Source organism: Orbicella franksi, chromosome 13, assembly GCF_964199315.1.
Source record: "Orbicella franksi chromosome 13, jaOrbFran1.1, whole genome shotgun sequence".
Classification (NCBI taxonomy): domain Eukaryota; kingdom Metazoa; phylum Cnidaria; class Anthozoa; order Scleractinia; family Merulinidae; genus Orbicella; species Orbicella franksi.
In genome coordinates this window covers 9,682,401-9,695,469 of record NC_138157.1, presented here as the reverse complement: position 1 = coordinate 9,695,469, position 13,069 = coordinate 9,682,401, and the positions used below count along the sequence as shown (strand labels likewise).

Sequence of the window (13,069 nt, the reverse complement as noted above, 5' to 3'; positions counted from 1 at the left end):
AGTTAATTTCTATTTGTATTTTGTTTCTGTATCATGGTAAATCATCTTATGTTAAGTCGTTTTCTGTAAACAGTGTGCAATAATAAAAACTGAAACTGAAATTAGCCGGCCTGATTTTGAATAGACAGGAGGATCGAGGATTTTGTTACCCGCGTTAGTTGTAGATATTCCTAATATTACCAAGAATTTTCTACTGCACTATCAGCATACCTTTGCACAATAAATATTTATTCTCTCGTGGTTTGTCAATTCCTATAAGTAGATTTCTCTTTCTTCCCTCCTTCACTGATTTTTCCGCTAAGAGCCTGCTAGCAGGCTAAGTGGAGAATGATCGATGACGCACTTTTCCCTTTCGTAAATGGTCGTTGCCATTTTCGCGAAAAAGAAAAGTTGCAAGTCACCCAAGAAAAGTTGCAAGTCATTTCACTCCTCACGGGAAGATATGAAGTCAATTAATCGACCTCGCTCCCAATGTGTGGCTTCATAGCTCAGTTGGTAGAGCATCGCACCGGTATCGCGGAGGTTACGGGTTCGAATCCCGTTGAAGCCCTGATTTTTTTCAGGCGTCTTCTTTCCAATTGCTTAATTGGAAAATTAACTGCGATGATCATTCTTCACTGTCATCTACAACCGCAGTTCATATATGAATTATTTCACATAAACTTCACATCATTTCACTCCTCACGGGAAGATATGAACTCAATTAATTGACCTCGCTCCCAATGTGTGGCTTCATAGCTCAGTTGGTAGAGCATCGCACCGGTATCGCGGAGGTCACGGGTTCGAATCCCGTTGAAGCCCTGATTTTTTTCAGGCGTCTTCTTTCCAATTGCTTAAATTGGAAAATTAACTGCGATGATCATTCTTCACTGTCATCTACAACCGCAGTTCATATATGAATTATTTCATATAAACTTCACATCAGAGATTATCAAGGTAATCTCTTGGTCACCACCCAATATCGAACTCAGAACCTCTCGCATGCTAAGATACCTCTCTTACCACTATGTACATCACCAGGTTGACCTGCCAAATTCCTGCAAAATTTAATTATAAAACGCGACTTTCCTAGTCTACTTTACTTATGGTATTGCCCTAACCGGGGAGGGCGAGCATTTTTGTTTCGTTTTGTATGTATGAATGTAAGCATGGTAAATAAAGATCTGTAGATGCTGTGGTTTTGGGTGAAAATCTTAGTCCAAGAATCTAGCCAATCAAGTCATGTTTTTTATATTTTAATAGCCACTCTTCCTCGTGCCAAGGTCTCACCGGGTACTATTAGTGATAGAGACAGGCGGAACTGGAGACGAGAATGAAGTTGTCGATGCCGTTCAGTTGTTTTTGTTGTTAATCCACTTTAAGGTTTCTTACTCATGATCAAATAAACTTGGTGCTAAGCTTATTGGTAGATAAAAAGAAAATTGACCTTTCAGTTTAATTCAGTCACGTTCCTCTCCTTGTCCTTGTATTCTCTCTGTATTTATTTCCCTGCCTTTTTGGGAAACTAAATAAGTTCTTATGAAAAAGTAAACAGTAGCGAGCGTCCTTAATTAGAAGAGCGTGCTGCTTTACTGCGCATTATTAAAACACTTTTGAATATATCCTCTCGCAGTAAATGTGTTCCAAGATGAATTGGCATATTTCGCACCTGCCTGTAGTTTTTGTGTGTATTCTTGCATCTCAATCAATTGCGTTTGAAGAGAATTCTCTGTCTCTTCCCGTAATAACTCGCAACCATCGCCGGCTTAAAGGCTTCACCTTCAACACATTTCACTCTACCAGCCTGGTATCTTGTGGCTTGAAGTGTCAAAGAAACCCTCGATGCGTTTCAACAAATTTCCTCAGAATTTCAAAATTGGACGAATGTGAAGGAGTTTGTGAGTTGAACGGCAGGAGCGTGTCGTTACCTATCGAAGGAACAGAACTAGAATACGAGGAAGAATCTCTTTACACCCAATTTTACGACATGAAGGTGAGGGAAATATTATTTTACAGATAAAGAAAAACTAATTATATTCACCCTTGTAGTACCTAGATACAAATGAAGATGTGGTCTTCCACGTCATTTTTTGTTTTGCTTCGCTTGATGTTCACGAGTGTTATATTTGTATCAAGTCTCGCTTTACGAGTATCTGCTAAATACGGATACCTCGTTATTACCGAAAAGGGTGTAGTTAAGTGAAGAGCCCACAAATAATTGACCTCAAAGGTAATAACAGTTGGCCTCAATGGTAATAAATGACCTCAATAAATGTAACAACATTTGGTCGCTAAATCCAATAACCCTTGGTCTCAAATTTAATTATTCTAGGTCAGTTGAGAGATGACCGAGTACACATTCAAAACTTTGTTTTTGCAATGCGTCATTTTTGCTCCAGATTAAGTTTGATTATTAGCGAAACATTGTTTGTTTGAAACCAGGTGTTATTATTCCCACGTGCTCTTTACGGTTCTTCGGGTTCTTCGGTCAGTTGTTACCGAGGACCCAAAAGAGATTGATTCGTAAGACAAACGTTTCTCTGCAGCATGATTGTCAGCTGACCGGTTGTTCGAGTGGAGGCTCGTGCACATTCGATGAACCGTTGAAAACCTTCAGTTGCAAGTGCAAGGGGACCTCGAGTGGAAACTATTGCGGAGGTAATTAACTTCTATCAAGATTGCGGTATGAAAGCGAGTTGCTGTACAGGAAAACATTACTAATATGACCTATTTTTGCAGCAAAAACTAAAAAATATCCTTTTTTATAATTTACTCTGACGGCGAATTTTTTTGAAGCAGTGACTTGGATGAACCCCACCTAAACTTTTGAGTGTAAATGAGTAGTTGTCATCTTGGGTAGCGTAAATTTAGTTGAGCAGACCACCAACACTCCAGCTCAGAAACCCTCCTGTGTACTCAACCAGGCGCCATACTGCCACCACTGGTTCAATCAGTATTTGACTTAAAGGTAGTTGTCCCCCCTGGGTAAGTTGCAACCTTCAAGCCCGTGTACGGAAGAGTTTTCAAAAGACTTATTTCCTACAGATATCAACCATTGCGCAGGTAATTCTTGTTTGAATGGCGGATCGTGCAGAAATCTTGCTGACGGCACCGAGTGCAACTGTACCAAGGAACAGTACCGGCAGGGAATGGGAACAAGGCACGTGCTACGATTTTACATTAGGGGAACGAGTACGAGACAGAGTACGGATGTGACTTTTCAGTTCTAGTTTGCAGGCTGTACCCCGGGTGATCGTCAGAAATTCTGAAAAGAAACCCTAAGAGGTACCAAGATCCTGTTTTGTGGAGGTGGCTTGAAATTTTTTTTCACGTCTAAGAGGTACTAATTCTAAAACAAAACATTATCTCCTGTCATATTTTTTTGGGCTCAATACCCTAAAAGGTATTGCAAAAGCTCCCGCTGTGGATCCTTTTGAGGCTAAATATCCTGAGAGGTACCAAAACCGCTTTTTTCACCCCTGAAAGGTACAACGAGCGCCCCCGTCCTTTTTATATGGGGGGCCCCCCGGGGCTCCACATTGTCACGTTACATACTCAACTCATCCCATGAGCTACACTCTCTGCCTAAAACTAAGAGAAGAGTGAGGGCTCTGAAAACGTCACTGGTTTGAAATTCGCAAATCGTATTCGTACCCAATCAACCCAATCTAAAGGTTCCCTATTTCTTGAAATAGGAAACACAGAAACCTCAGTTTACTATAGTTATACTTTTCGAAGCACGCGCTATTTTTAGTTATTTGTGCCTCACTGGATTGTGGATCCATGCCATAGGTCGAACGTCATTAACGCTGTTTTGTGAACAGATGCCTTTTCAATTTTATTCAATTGCTATTCATGTATTCGTAAATAGTTTGTAATTAGTTTTTTATAGCAGTTAGTTATATGAAATTGTACGTCCAGACGTATGACTGGGCATGTTTCTTTTGGTATTTACTATTTATTAATAAAGAATTCTTATAGGTTAAGGACCTAGTTTTATTATTTTGTGAGGAATACGGACAAAGTTTGTCGAGCTAGTTGAAACCCACGAGTAAGCTAGATTTGGGCTAACCAGGAATAGTATATTGGGCTTAAGACAAGAACGTGAAAATTGGTCCATTCTCTGTTATGAAATCTTACAGTTTACGAAAATCACCAGAAAGTCAAGTCAAAGATAAAGCGATTTTCGAGTGGGTTTATGTGCAAAATCTCCCAGTACACATATAATCCCAGACTCAGCTAGATGGAGGTTCCCTGGCAGGGCCGTACATCCCTTAAAAAAAAAGAAACTGGCCATGTCACCGAATTTTTCTGTTACCGCGCCAGAGGATTCGTGAGAATTTACTTGCCTCTGGTCTTGTGGAACAGAAAAGTCTTCACTAGTGTTAAATGTAGCCAAAAGACCCAGGGCAAATTTAATTCAAAACTCTTTCTTCATTCAGTGGCGTGTCAAGCACCCCTCGGTATGGAAAGTGGTGCTATTGGTGACTCGCAGATAAGCGCCTCAACAACTTATGCCCCGAGTTACGCCGCACAGCAGGCCAGGTTACATTTCAAAGCAGGCGGAGGGAAGACTGGGGGCTGGTCAGTTAAAGTAAATGACCTCAATCAATGGCTGCAGGTGGATCTTCAAACCAAGACAAGAGTAACACGGATAGCGACGCAAGGAAGGAATGCCGAATACAACCAGTGGGTTACAAAATACAAGTTACAGCATGGTGAAGATAAAAATACACTCCAGTTTTACAGGCAAAATGGAGATCATTTAGACACGGTATCACTATTATTATAGACTGTATAAAACATCGTCAAGCTTTTCATTCATTCATTCTGTTTATTTGCCTTTTTCCCCCATGAATAGGCCCCCGCGAGTCTACTCGACAGTGACTTGACAATACAAAGGCCGGGGGGGGGGGTACTCCCTTATATGGGCTGTATAGGTATGTGCGGCCCCAAAGATATGGTTTTTAGCCGTTTCGGTCAGAAATAAGTTATCAATTTTGGTCTTAAATAGGGTATGGTTTGTACGCTCTAGTCCTGAATTATATATGTTTCTTTTAGAAGAAGCTATCCTACTCAAAAAAGTATATAAACGTTGCCTTAAACATTGGTCTGAACCAGGAAACTAGGCAAGTCTTAAATAGGGTATCGAATTTTTGGTCAGGTCATAAATAGGGTAAGGAAAATCGCAGATTTTGGTCTTAAAGTGGGTAAGTAGGATTTTGGGAAGAAAAACAGACAATTAACTACTTACAAAAGTCACAAGGCTCTCTCTCTTAAAAGTGCCTGAAACAGATACCTTCAGAAATACCCATTCTGAAAAAATGCAATCGTAAATATCCGATGTTGATTTCATTCCCCTCAGGTTTTCCTGGGAAATACAGACCGAGACACGGTTGTTTTTCATGATCTAAGCCCGAACATTGAAGCTCGCTACATTCGAGTCCGTCCAACGGAATGGCACACACACATATCCATGAGAATCGAGCTCTATACTACTTGCTAAAGTAAGGTGAGGCTCATTTGTGTCGAGAGTTGTGTCCCTCGTTCACGCAATCAAAACTATGGAGACTTGCTTGTATCCAGGCTTCCGCGGTACCTGGGGATTTCAACATCGTAATTTATTAGAGCAGTTTTCATTGAGTGTCGTAAAACCAAACCAATTACTTACCAATTAGACCACTCAGCCGATCTGAAACCGTAGTAAAAACAAAACCAAACCCAAAGTAATTGCCTGATTGCCTGATTCGACACTCTATTGAAAACAACTCTATACGCGAAACGAAACTGGGTTTACAGGTGAATAGGTGAAGCTCTAGGGAAATAACGTGGTAAAAACCTCACCCAACAAATTGGATTGGCGGTTTACACCTAAATTTCCGGCAAGGCGAACAAGTTGAAAACACGAGCTGGTGAGGCCAGGTCGTGAGTTTGCTACGCATGATCAACCTGAAATCAACTTAAATAGAAACGAGAAAACTAGTTATTCAATTTCCTACGTGTTGTTGTTGTTGTTGTTGTTGTTGTTGTTGTTTTGCAGGTTGTCAGTGTAAAACAGTCGACGAGAAGAAGGTCCCCGTTACTATTAGTGTTGATGACTGAAATCAGCAAAAGCAAAGTTCCTCTCCAAACTCACCACAAGGTCAAGCAGGAGGACTGAGATGAATCTTACGCGCATTGTATCTCGCACTTTCTCTTGTGTTCATTCTCAAGTCGATTTTTGACCCTTATATTCGTTTATAATATTGCCTGGAAATACAAACGTTGTAGTGCTGATTATGTAACATGAATAGCCATTAAAAATAATTCACGTCATTTATCAACGATTAGTATGTTATAATAAACACAGATTTATTTTTACAAACCGTAAAAATAAATAAATAAATAAAAATATAAAATAGTAATAATAATAATAATAATAATAATAATAATAATAATAAGTATTATAATAAGTAGTAATAAGTGCCCCAGGACCATGGTTTGGTCTCGGCCCTAAGGACTCTAAGCAAACATTACGTGAGGACGATGATAATAATAATAATAATAATAATAATAATAATAATAATAATAATAATAATAATAATAATAATAATAATAATAATAATGAAAGTGAAGAATGATCATCGCAGTTAATTTTCCAATTTAAGCAATTGGAAAGAAGAAGCCTGAAAAAATCAGGGCTTCAACGGGATTCGAACCCGTGACCTCCGCGATACCGGTGCGATGCTCTACCAACTGAGCTATGAAGCCACACATTGTGAGCGAGGTCAATTAATTGAGTTCATATCTTCCCGTGAGGAGTGAGATGATGTGAAGTTTATATGAAATAATTCATATATGAACTGCGGTAGTAGATGAAAGTCTCTTGTCTTTATTTACCCTGAAGCAGGTTTCGGGGTTCAAGCAGTCTTTATATGGATCTGTCAAGTTATTGTCGAAAAATGTTAAGTCCTTCGCTGGAAGAAACGTTTAACGCTCCAGCGAAGGGCCAAAGTTTTTTCCACGAGTCTTACACCAGAGGGGTTTATTTACTATGATCAAATTCGAGACAAGCTTGAGAATGTACTTTGTTTTACTTACTGCCGAAGCAGGGCAAAAGTTTACAAACCGCTTCTGAAAACAATTGCACTCAGTTATGAATTTATCAATGACACACAAAGCGTTGTTTTTATGGAATGTTGGGTACAAGGATGGTCGCTTTTCGCTTCTTTCTCTTTCTCTTTCTTAGTCTTATCCTTTCCAGGCCAAGACTAAATGAAAACACAAATAGAAAACACTTCACTGAGCACCGGGCTATTTCGTTAGGCCAAGTTTAACAAGAATTTCTTGTACAAGGCCTTGAACAGCAGCTTCTTCCGCGCTGGTGGAGTTTTTCGTATTCACAAGTCCTTGAAGAACATCAATGAAACCTTGCCAACCATTTTCATCTGCATCACTAAGCGGTGAATTTGAAGAAATCAGTCTTTTGATGATTCGCAAAAGCTGCTTCTGTTTCTTAATGTCAGCGGTGCTCAACGCCTCCGCAAAGCATTCCATGTTCTCCGTGCTCAAGGAGTCCTCGTATATCCCTCCAAACAGTTCGACCATAAGGTACAAGCACCTACACGCGCTGTCTCTAACATCCGGGTCCTCGTGACAGAGGTAGTTGATAAGCACGCCAGTCATGTCGACCAGCGGTTTACTCTCAACAAGAAACTTCTCAGCCAGCTGTGTTTGAGCCTCGTTTTCAGGTCCTGGCTCGGTTTTCGCTTGCAGAGCTTTGCGGACCTCTCTGGAGACGTACTTCAGTGTGTTGTTCAAAGAATCAAGAAGGGGAAGTAACATGGCCACCGACGCGTCGTTTTCATCGTTTTGAGTTGAAGCAATATCTGCGAACACCGACACGAGGCTGTCAATCAAACCTTGATCGTACAGCGAGGACACATCAACATCTTTAGCAGACACTAAACAGTCAAGTAACCCAACCATGCTCAGCACCATACCTCTGTCCACTCGGTCAGTGTGGGCCTGGAGGACCTCGGACACGGTGAGCAGAAGCTTTTGATTGACGACTGTGTGGATGATATCAGGGCTACGCTCCAGGAACGACAACAACAGCTTCAGGCCATAGGCTGGCAAAGGATCCTGGTCTTGAAGGATGAGGTGATACTGGGGCAGTAAGTGGTCATTAATGACCTGTCACAAAAGAATAAAGATAAAAAACTCACTGATTACTGACTTAACAGGTAGCCAAGGTGAACTCCCTATTCTTTATGTATAGAGCGTTTTCACATGACGTCACGGCAGCCATATTGGTGTTCCAAAACAATGAAACGGCGGCCATGTTGGTGTACCAAACCAATCCTGTAGGAGTTGAACTCTTTTCTTATTTAAACACTTCCTTTTGTCTCAATAAATTCGCATGTGTGAAAACGCTCTATAAATCTACTACCGTTCTATCGCGAATGCCGTTCTCTTATTGGCTACGCTACTAACTTTTCTGTCGTAGGGCGAAAGCTTCGTTTTCAAAATGCTTTACGTCAACGCGAAAACGCAAAGCCGGCGTTTTCAAATTCCTCTGGATTGAAGAACGTTTTGGAAAAGTTTCGTTTTCGTGACGGATCAGTGTGGACGTTAGGCCTAACTGTAGAAATGAAGCTCCGGCGTAGAGTGGACGCTGTCTTAATGTTGAAAAGGGCGGACGAAATCTTTTTAGAAAGAAACAGGTGAATAGCCGGCAGATTAACCGGTGGAGATAAGGAAATAAGTGGTGATTTTTGCAGCTAATTACTTTTGACGACCCTAAATTCTCCTACGGGACATTATAGAAAGAGCAGGAAAAAGTAAGGGGTATTTAAATGTTGAACAGCCTGTCCTACCTCGTTCAGTTTCCTTGTGCTGGCCAACACATCCTCAACATTACTGGAAGAATTATACACATTCTGGCTATCTAAATACAGCGACGCTACATCAGCAAACATCCTGAAGCTCAACACTCTTGTATCTCCACTAGAACTGCTCATCAGCGCTGCCAGATGAGGCAGGATGTGTTGCGTGACGATAGCGTGATACTGCAGGAGTATGGGAGGGTGTTGCGTGATTGCTTCAGCGATGGACAATACCACGTTGATGAGATCTTCCGCCGCGTTCGGACCAGCTGCTGAGCCAATGCTGGTGCTGCCGGAGTCAATGGAGATTACATGCGACAAAAGCAGGCCGACATTGGCAAGAAATTCTTCATTGGTGACATGAGAACGGAAAGCGTGACTTGTTACGAGGTGTAGAATGATTGACAGAAGCGGGAGGTGTATTCGTAACTGTTTGGCTTGTCCCGCTGAGGGATGCTTCCGTCCTTGTACCGCATCCAGTGATGCCAACACATCGGACAGAATACCAGGCATGGCATCCACGATGGCAGACACGCAGAGATTCTGACACTGTACGAGATAGTCTCGATTTTCTGGGCTCTCTCCTTTGACAGGGGTGCCTCGCTTCAGCTGGCGCTCAATATACATGACAAGCCTTGACTGACAACACAACAAAAGAGCTTCTGGACTGGACTGTATCATGGTCAGGACCAACAGAAATGCTTTCCCGCGAATGACCATCGAGGGACTCTCAAACAGGTGCAGACCTTTGGTGATCAAGTCTCGTTCTTGAACAAGCCTTCGCATCTGAGGTCTCGTGGACAACAGCATGACAAACATTGTTACCAAGCCTTGTTGGATCTTGGGCACACTGCTGGATAAGGTTGCGCTTACTGCCTTGAAACCCGCCTTCTCTATCACATGTTGGAAGACAGACGGCATGTGGCTTGTCAAGCGACTTAGGGCTGAAATCGCTGTGACCTTCTGGGCATCAACAGTGCAGTGAGTGAAGAAATTCCAAAGAAGCTACAGCAAAAAAAAAAAATCTAAATTTTCAATAAGATCCTTGTTTCCTTTATAGGAGGTTATTTCAGTGGTCACGCAACGCACTGCAGTGTTGCGTGACCACCCAAGTACAGTGGAACCCGTTAAGCCAGTCACTAACGGGCCACAAAAATCTGGCTGTGTTAACAGGGTGGTCGTATTAAAGGGGTTCTTTAAATAAGAAAATGACTGACTAAACTTTTGCTCAGGCCAGAATAAAGTGGCCGTAATAACGAGGTGGCCGTATTAGACGGGTGGCCGTAAGGCAGGGTTCCACTGTACCAGCTGCGAAGGAGATTGATAAGATTCACGCTACTGGAGTGATACACTCAATACAGAAGATGCTACAAATTTTAAATTAAGTGCTTCTCTATTCAGTTCTGACCTGAGCTGTATCATTTGTCACAAACTTGTTGCAATGCCTGCCATGGGTAGATGCCACATTCTCAATTGATTTTGCAGCAAAGTGTTGGACCACAATGTCTTCACCTTCATGAAGACATCTGGTGATGATGGTGTATGTAACTCCTAAAACAGACAAACCGAAGTTATGTTGAAGGAATTTGACGAATATATCATAAATGATAAATTTTCTGTAACAGAAAATGTCTGTCAGCAAATGTGAAGTGTCAGTCCATGGATTGTATGTCTGTTCACAGCGACCAGAATACTGCAGTAATAACTGTACTCATCTGAAAAGGTTTATTTGACAGGCACGTGTCTGCTCTTTAGTGTTTCTTCTCATAAGCCAGTGGCACATGTAAATGTTCACAGAGCGTTACTTACAATAAATAAATTGCTCGAATTTTCATTGTTAAACAAGACTCACACATCAGGGGTTTCACTAATGTTTTCAGTAGGAAAGATTTTGCAGCTAGGGAAAACTTTCTGAACTCAACTTCTATATAAGAAAAGCATTTCTCTAGGTGGTCAAAACAGGCGGTGGGTCCATTTGCCCAGTGCTTGGCCATTATTAAAACCTCTGATACATGCAAAAATTACCTGGCACATCCCACTGTGGAATTGCACAGCCCAAATTTTCCTCTTGAGTTGCAGCATAAAACAGAAATTCCCCCAGTGCTGGCAACAGATGCTGCTTGAGCTTGGCATTCCGAAAATTGTCTCTAATCACTTCTGTCAGTACTGTGAATACTTCTGTCATGTTGAAGTCCTCAGAAATCATGGTAGCATTACCAGCTAAAAGACTGAGGGCATAACCTAGAAAATGGGGTGTTGAATTAGTCTCAGTTTTGTTTAACAGGGACAGCCGCCTACTAATCAATACAACTGCTATGCATAATTAGGTAGAGTAATGCCACACTCGAGTCAAACCGTCCACACAAAGCTTATTCCAGTTTCCATAAAATGGAGCAACTAAGATTATCCCTGCTTGGGTGCTAGTCCACTGTAGGTAACATATTTTCAGGTTGCCCTAATGGTAAATGCCAATGACCATTTATACTCCTGAGGGGAGAGGGGCATTGTGAAAGTTAAATGTCTCGCCACTGAAAATAATACAGTGACACCCCGAGCCAGTGCCCAAAATGGGACTGCGCCATCTGTAGTAAAACATCCTGACGACCCAGGTCACCATACTGGTATCTCCCACACTTGTACTAAGATAGCTATGTAAAGCCAAAGACGAGCCTGTAGGAATACAGTCTTCATTTACAATGTAGAGGAAATCTCCCTCCATTATACTTGATCAACAATACAGTGAACTCTCTCTAAGCTGGACACCCACAGGGTGAGCTCTGACTGTCTACCCTACAAAGCTGTCTGGCTGTCCCACATAGAGTGAACTCTATAAAATGTCCCCCATAGACTAAATACATAAAATTGCACTAAGCTGGACACCCTTAAGGCCAGCTCTGACTATCTACCCTACAAAGCTGTCTGGCAGTCCTCCATAGAGGTGTCCTAAACAAGAGACATTTGGCCAGGTCTAGCCAGCAGACCACAGTGCCAAAGACAGGTGCCTACTATATTGTGATGTCCAACTTCACTTGAGAGAGTTGACTGTTTTGATGTACTCAGTGGTCAGTATTGCACTTACCAAGCCTTGCTTTAAAATCTGCAGAAAAGCCAGACTTAATCTGCCTCAAAACAGCAGATATAAAATCAGAATCAAAGATTACATTGGCAATCTCTCCATCACGGCAGAGTGATGCCAAATAAGATGATGTGTGCAGTTTACTTCTGTGAAGAGCAGCAATAGGACCAGTAGTTGATTTGTCACTTTGACACAACAAGCTTCTGATAGCACTCAAATGCTCTTCAAATTTAACTTCTGGAAGGTCTACAAGTTCTCCTGGTTTCAAAGGCTGACAAGGCAATGCCTTAGAATCCCACTTAGGAAGGGTAAATTTCTTGATTTTTGGGTTGTCAGCAATTGGCGTTACTATAAAATCAGATGGGTGATTGGCCAGATCTGAAATGCTCTTTTGATTTCTACTATTTTCATCTTCCTGCACTCCCAGCACCAAAGATGAGTTTAATTCCTGAACTTCATTTTGAGTAGGTCCATTCTGTTTCAATCCATTGAAGTCCCTTTTATTGAATGTTTGATTCTGTTTCAATGGTGTTGACTTATTGCTCTTTGCTTTAGAAGCTGAAGCATTAGAGTTCTTTCCAGCCTGTTTTGATGTTTTATTTGAGTTGGAAGTACTGTCATACTGATCATCTGACTTTGTTCGTCTTGCTACTGTTTGTGTTTTCCCTAAGGATTTATTTTCTCCATTGCTTGATGCTGAATCAGCAGTATGTGGCCTGCTACTGAAGGTGTATGTTCCTTGCCTGACCACTTGGTCTGGCAGATTCAGCACATCATTGTTCGAGATGACCTTTTCTTTGTCTTCATTGACAAATCCACTGGGTAAGTGTTCATCTGACTCTTCTGGCCGTGATTCTTGTTGGTCCTCAATCGCAGCTGCTTCATCATTTCCTTCACCAGACTTCAACTGATGTTCCAGTTCACCATTCCAAAACTTATGCACTATTAAATCTCTCCAGCCTAAACGTTGTTCTGGATCCTTCACCAAGAGACTTTGTATCAGATTGTCAAGCTCTCGTAACCCGTCATTTGTAACAGCCTCTGTTTTCAGTCTGAGATGCGGGGAGTCATCTCTAAAGATTTTTGACACAAGCTCTGGAAAGGAATCTGCAACAAAAGGTTGTTCGCCCATAAACATTTCATATAG

The 13,069-nt window shown here is 41.5% G+C and overlaps 1 protein-coding gene across 1 annotated transcript in view; it reads right to left on the bottom strand.

The window, feature by feature from the left end:
- Window positions 1–6,587: 6,587 nt before the first annotated feature.
- The window catches only part of LOC145465570 (serine/threonine-protein kinase ULK4-like), a 7,226-nt gene continuing 744 nt past the window's right edge, over window positions 6,588–13,069 (bottom strand). The window contains exons 1-5 of the mRNA XM_081449344.1: window positions 11,926–13,069; window positions 10,872–11,087; window positions 10,255–10,397; window positions 8,838–9,851; window positions 6,588–8,154 (exon numbers count right to left, since the gene is read on the bottom strand). The exon at window positions 11,926–13,069 is cut by the window's right edge and continues 744 nt beyond it. Coding sequence (XP_081305470.1) covers window positions 7,273–8,154; window positions 8,838–9,851; window positions 10,255–10,397; window positions 10,872–11,087; window positions 11,926–13,069 — 3,399 coding nt within the window. The 3' untranslated portion in view covers window positions 6,588–7,272. The remainder of the gene's footprint in view (window positions 8,155–8,837; window positions 9,852–10,254; window positions 10,398–10,871; window positions 11,088–11,925) is intronic.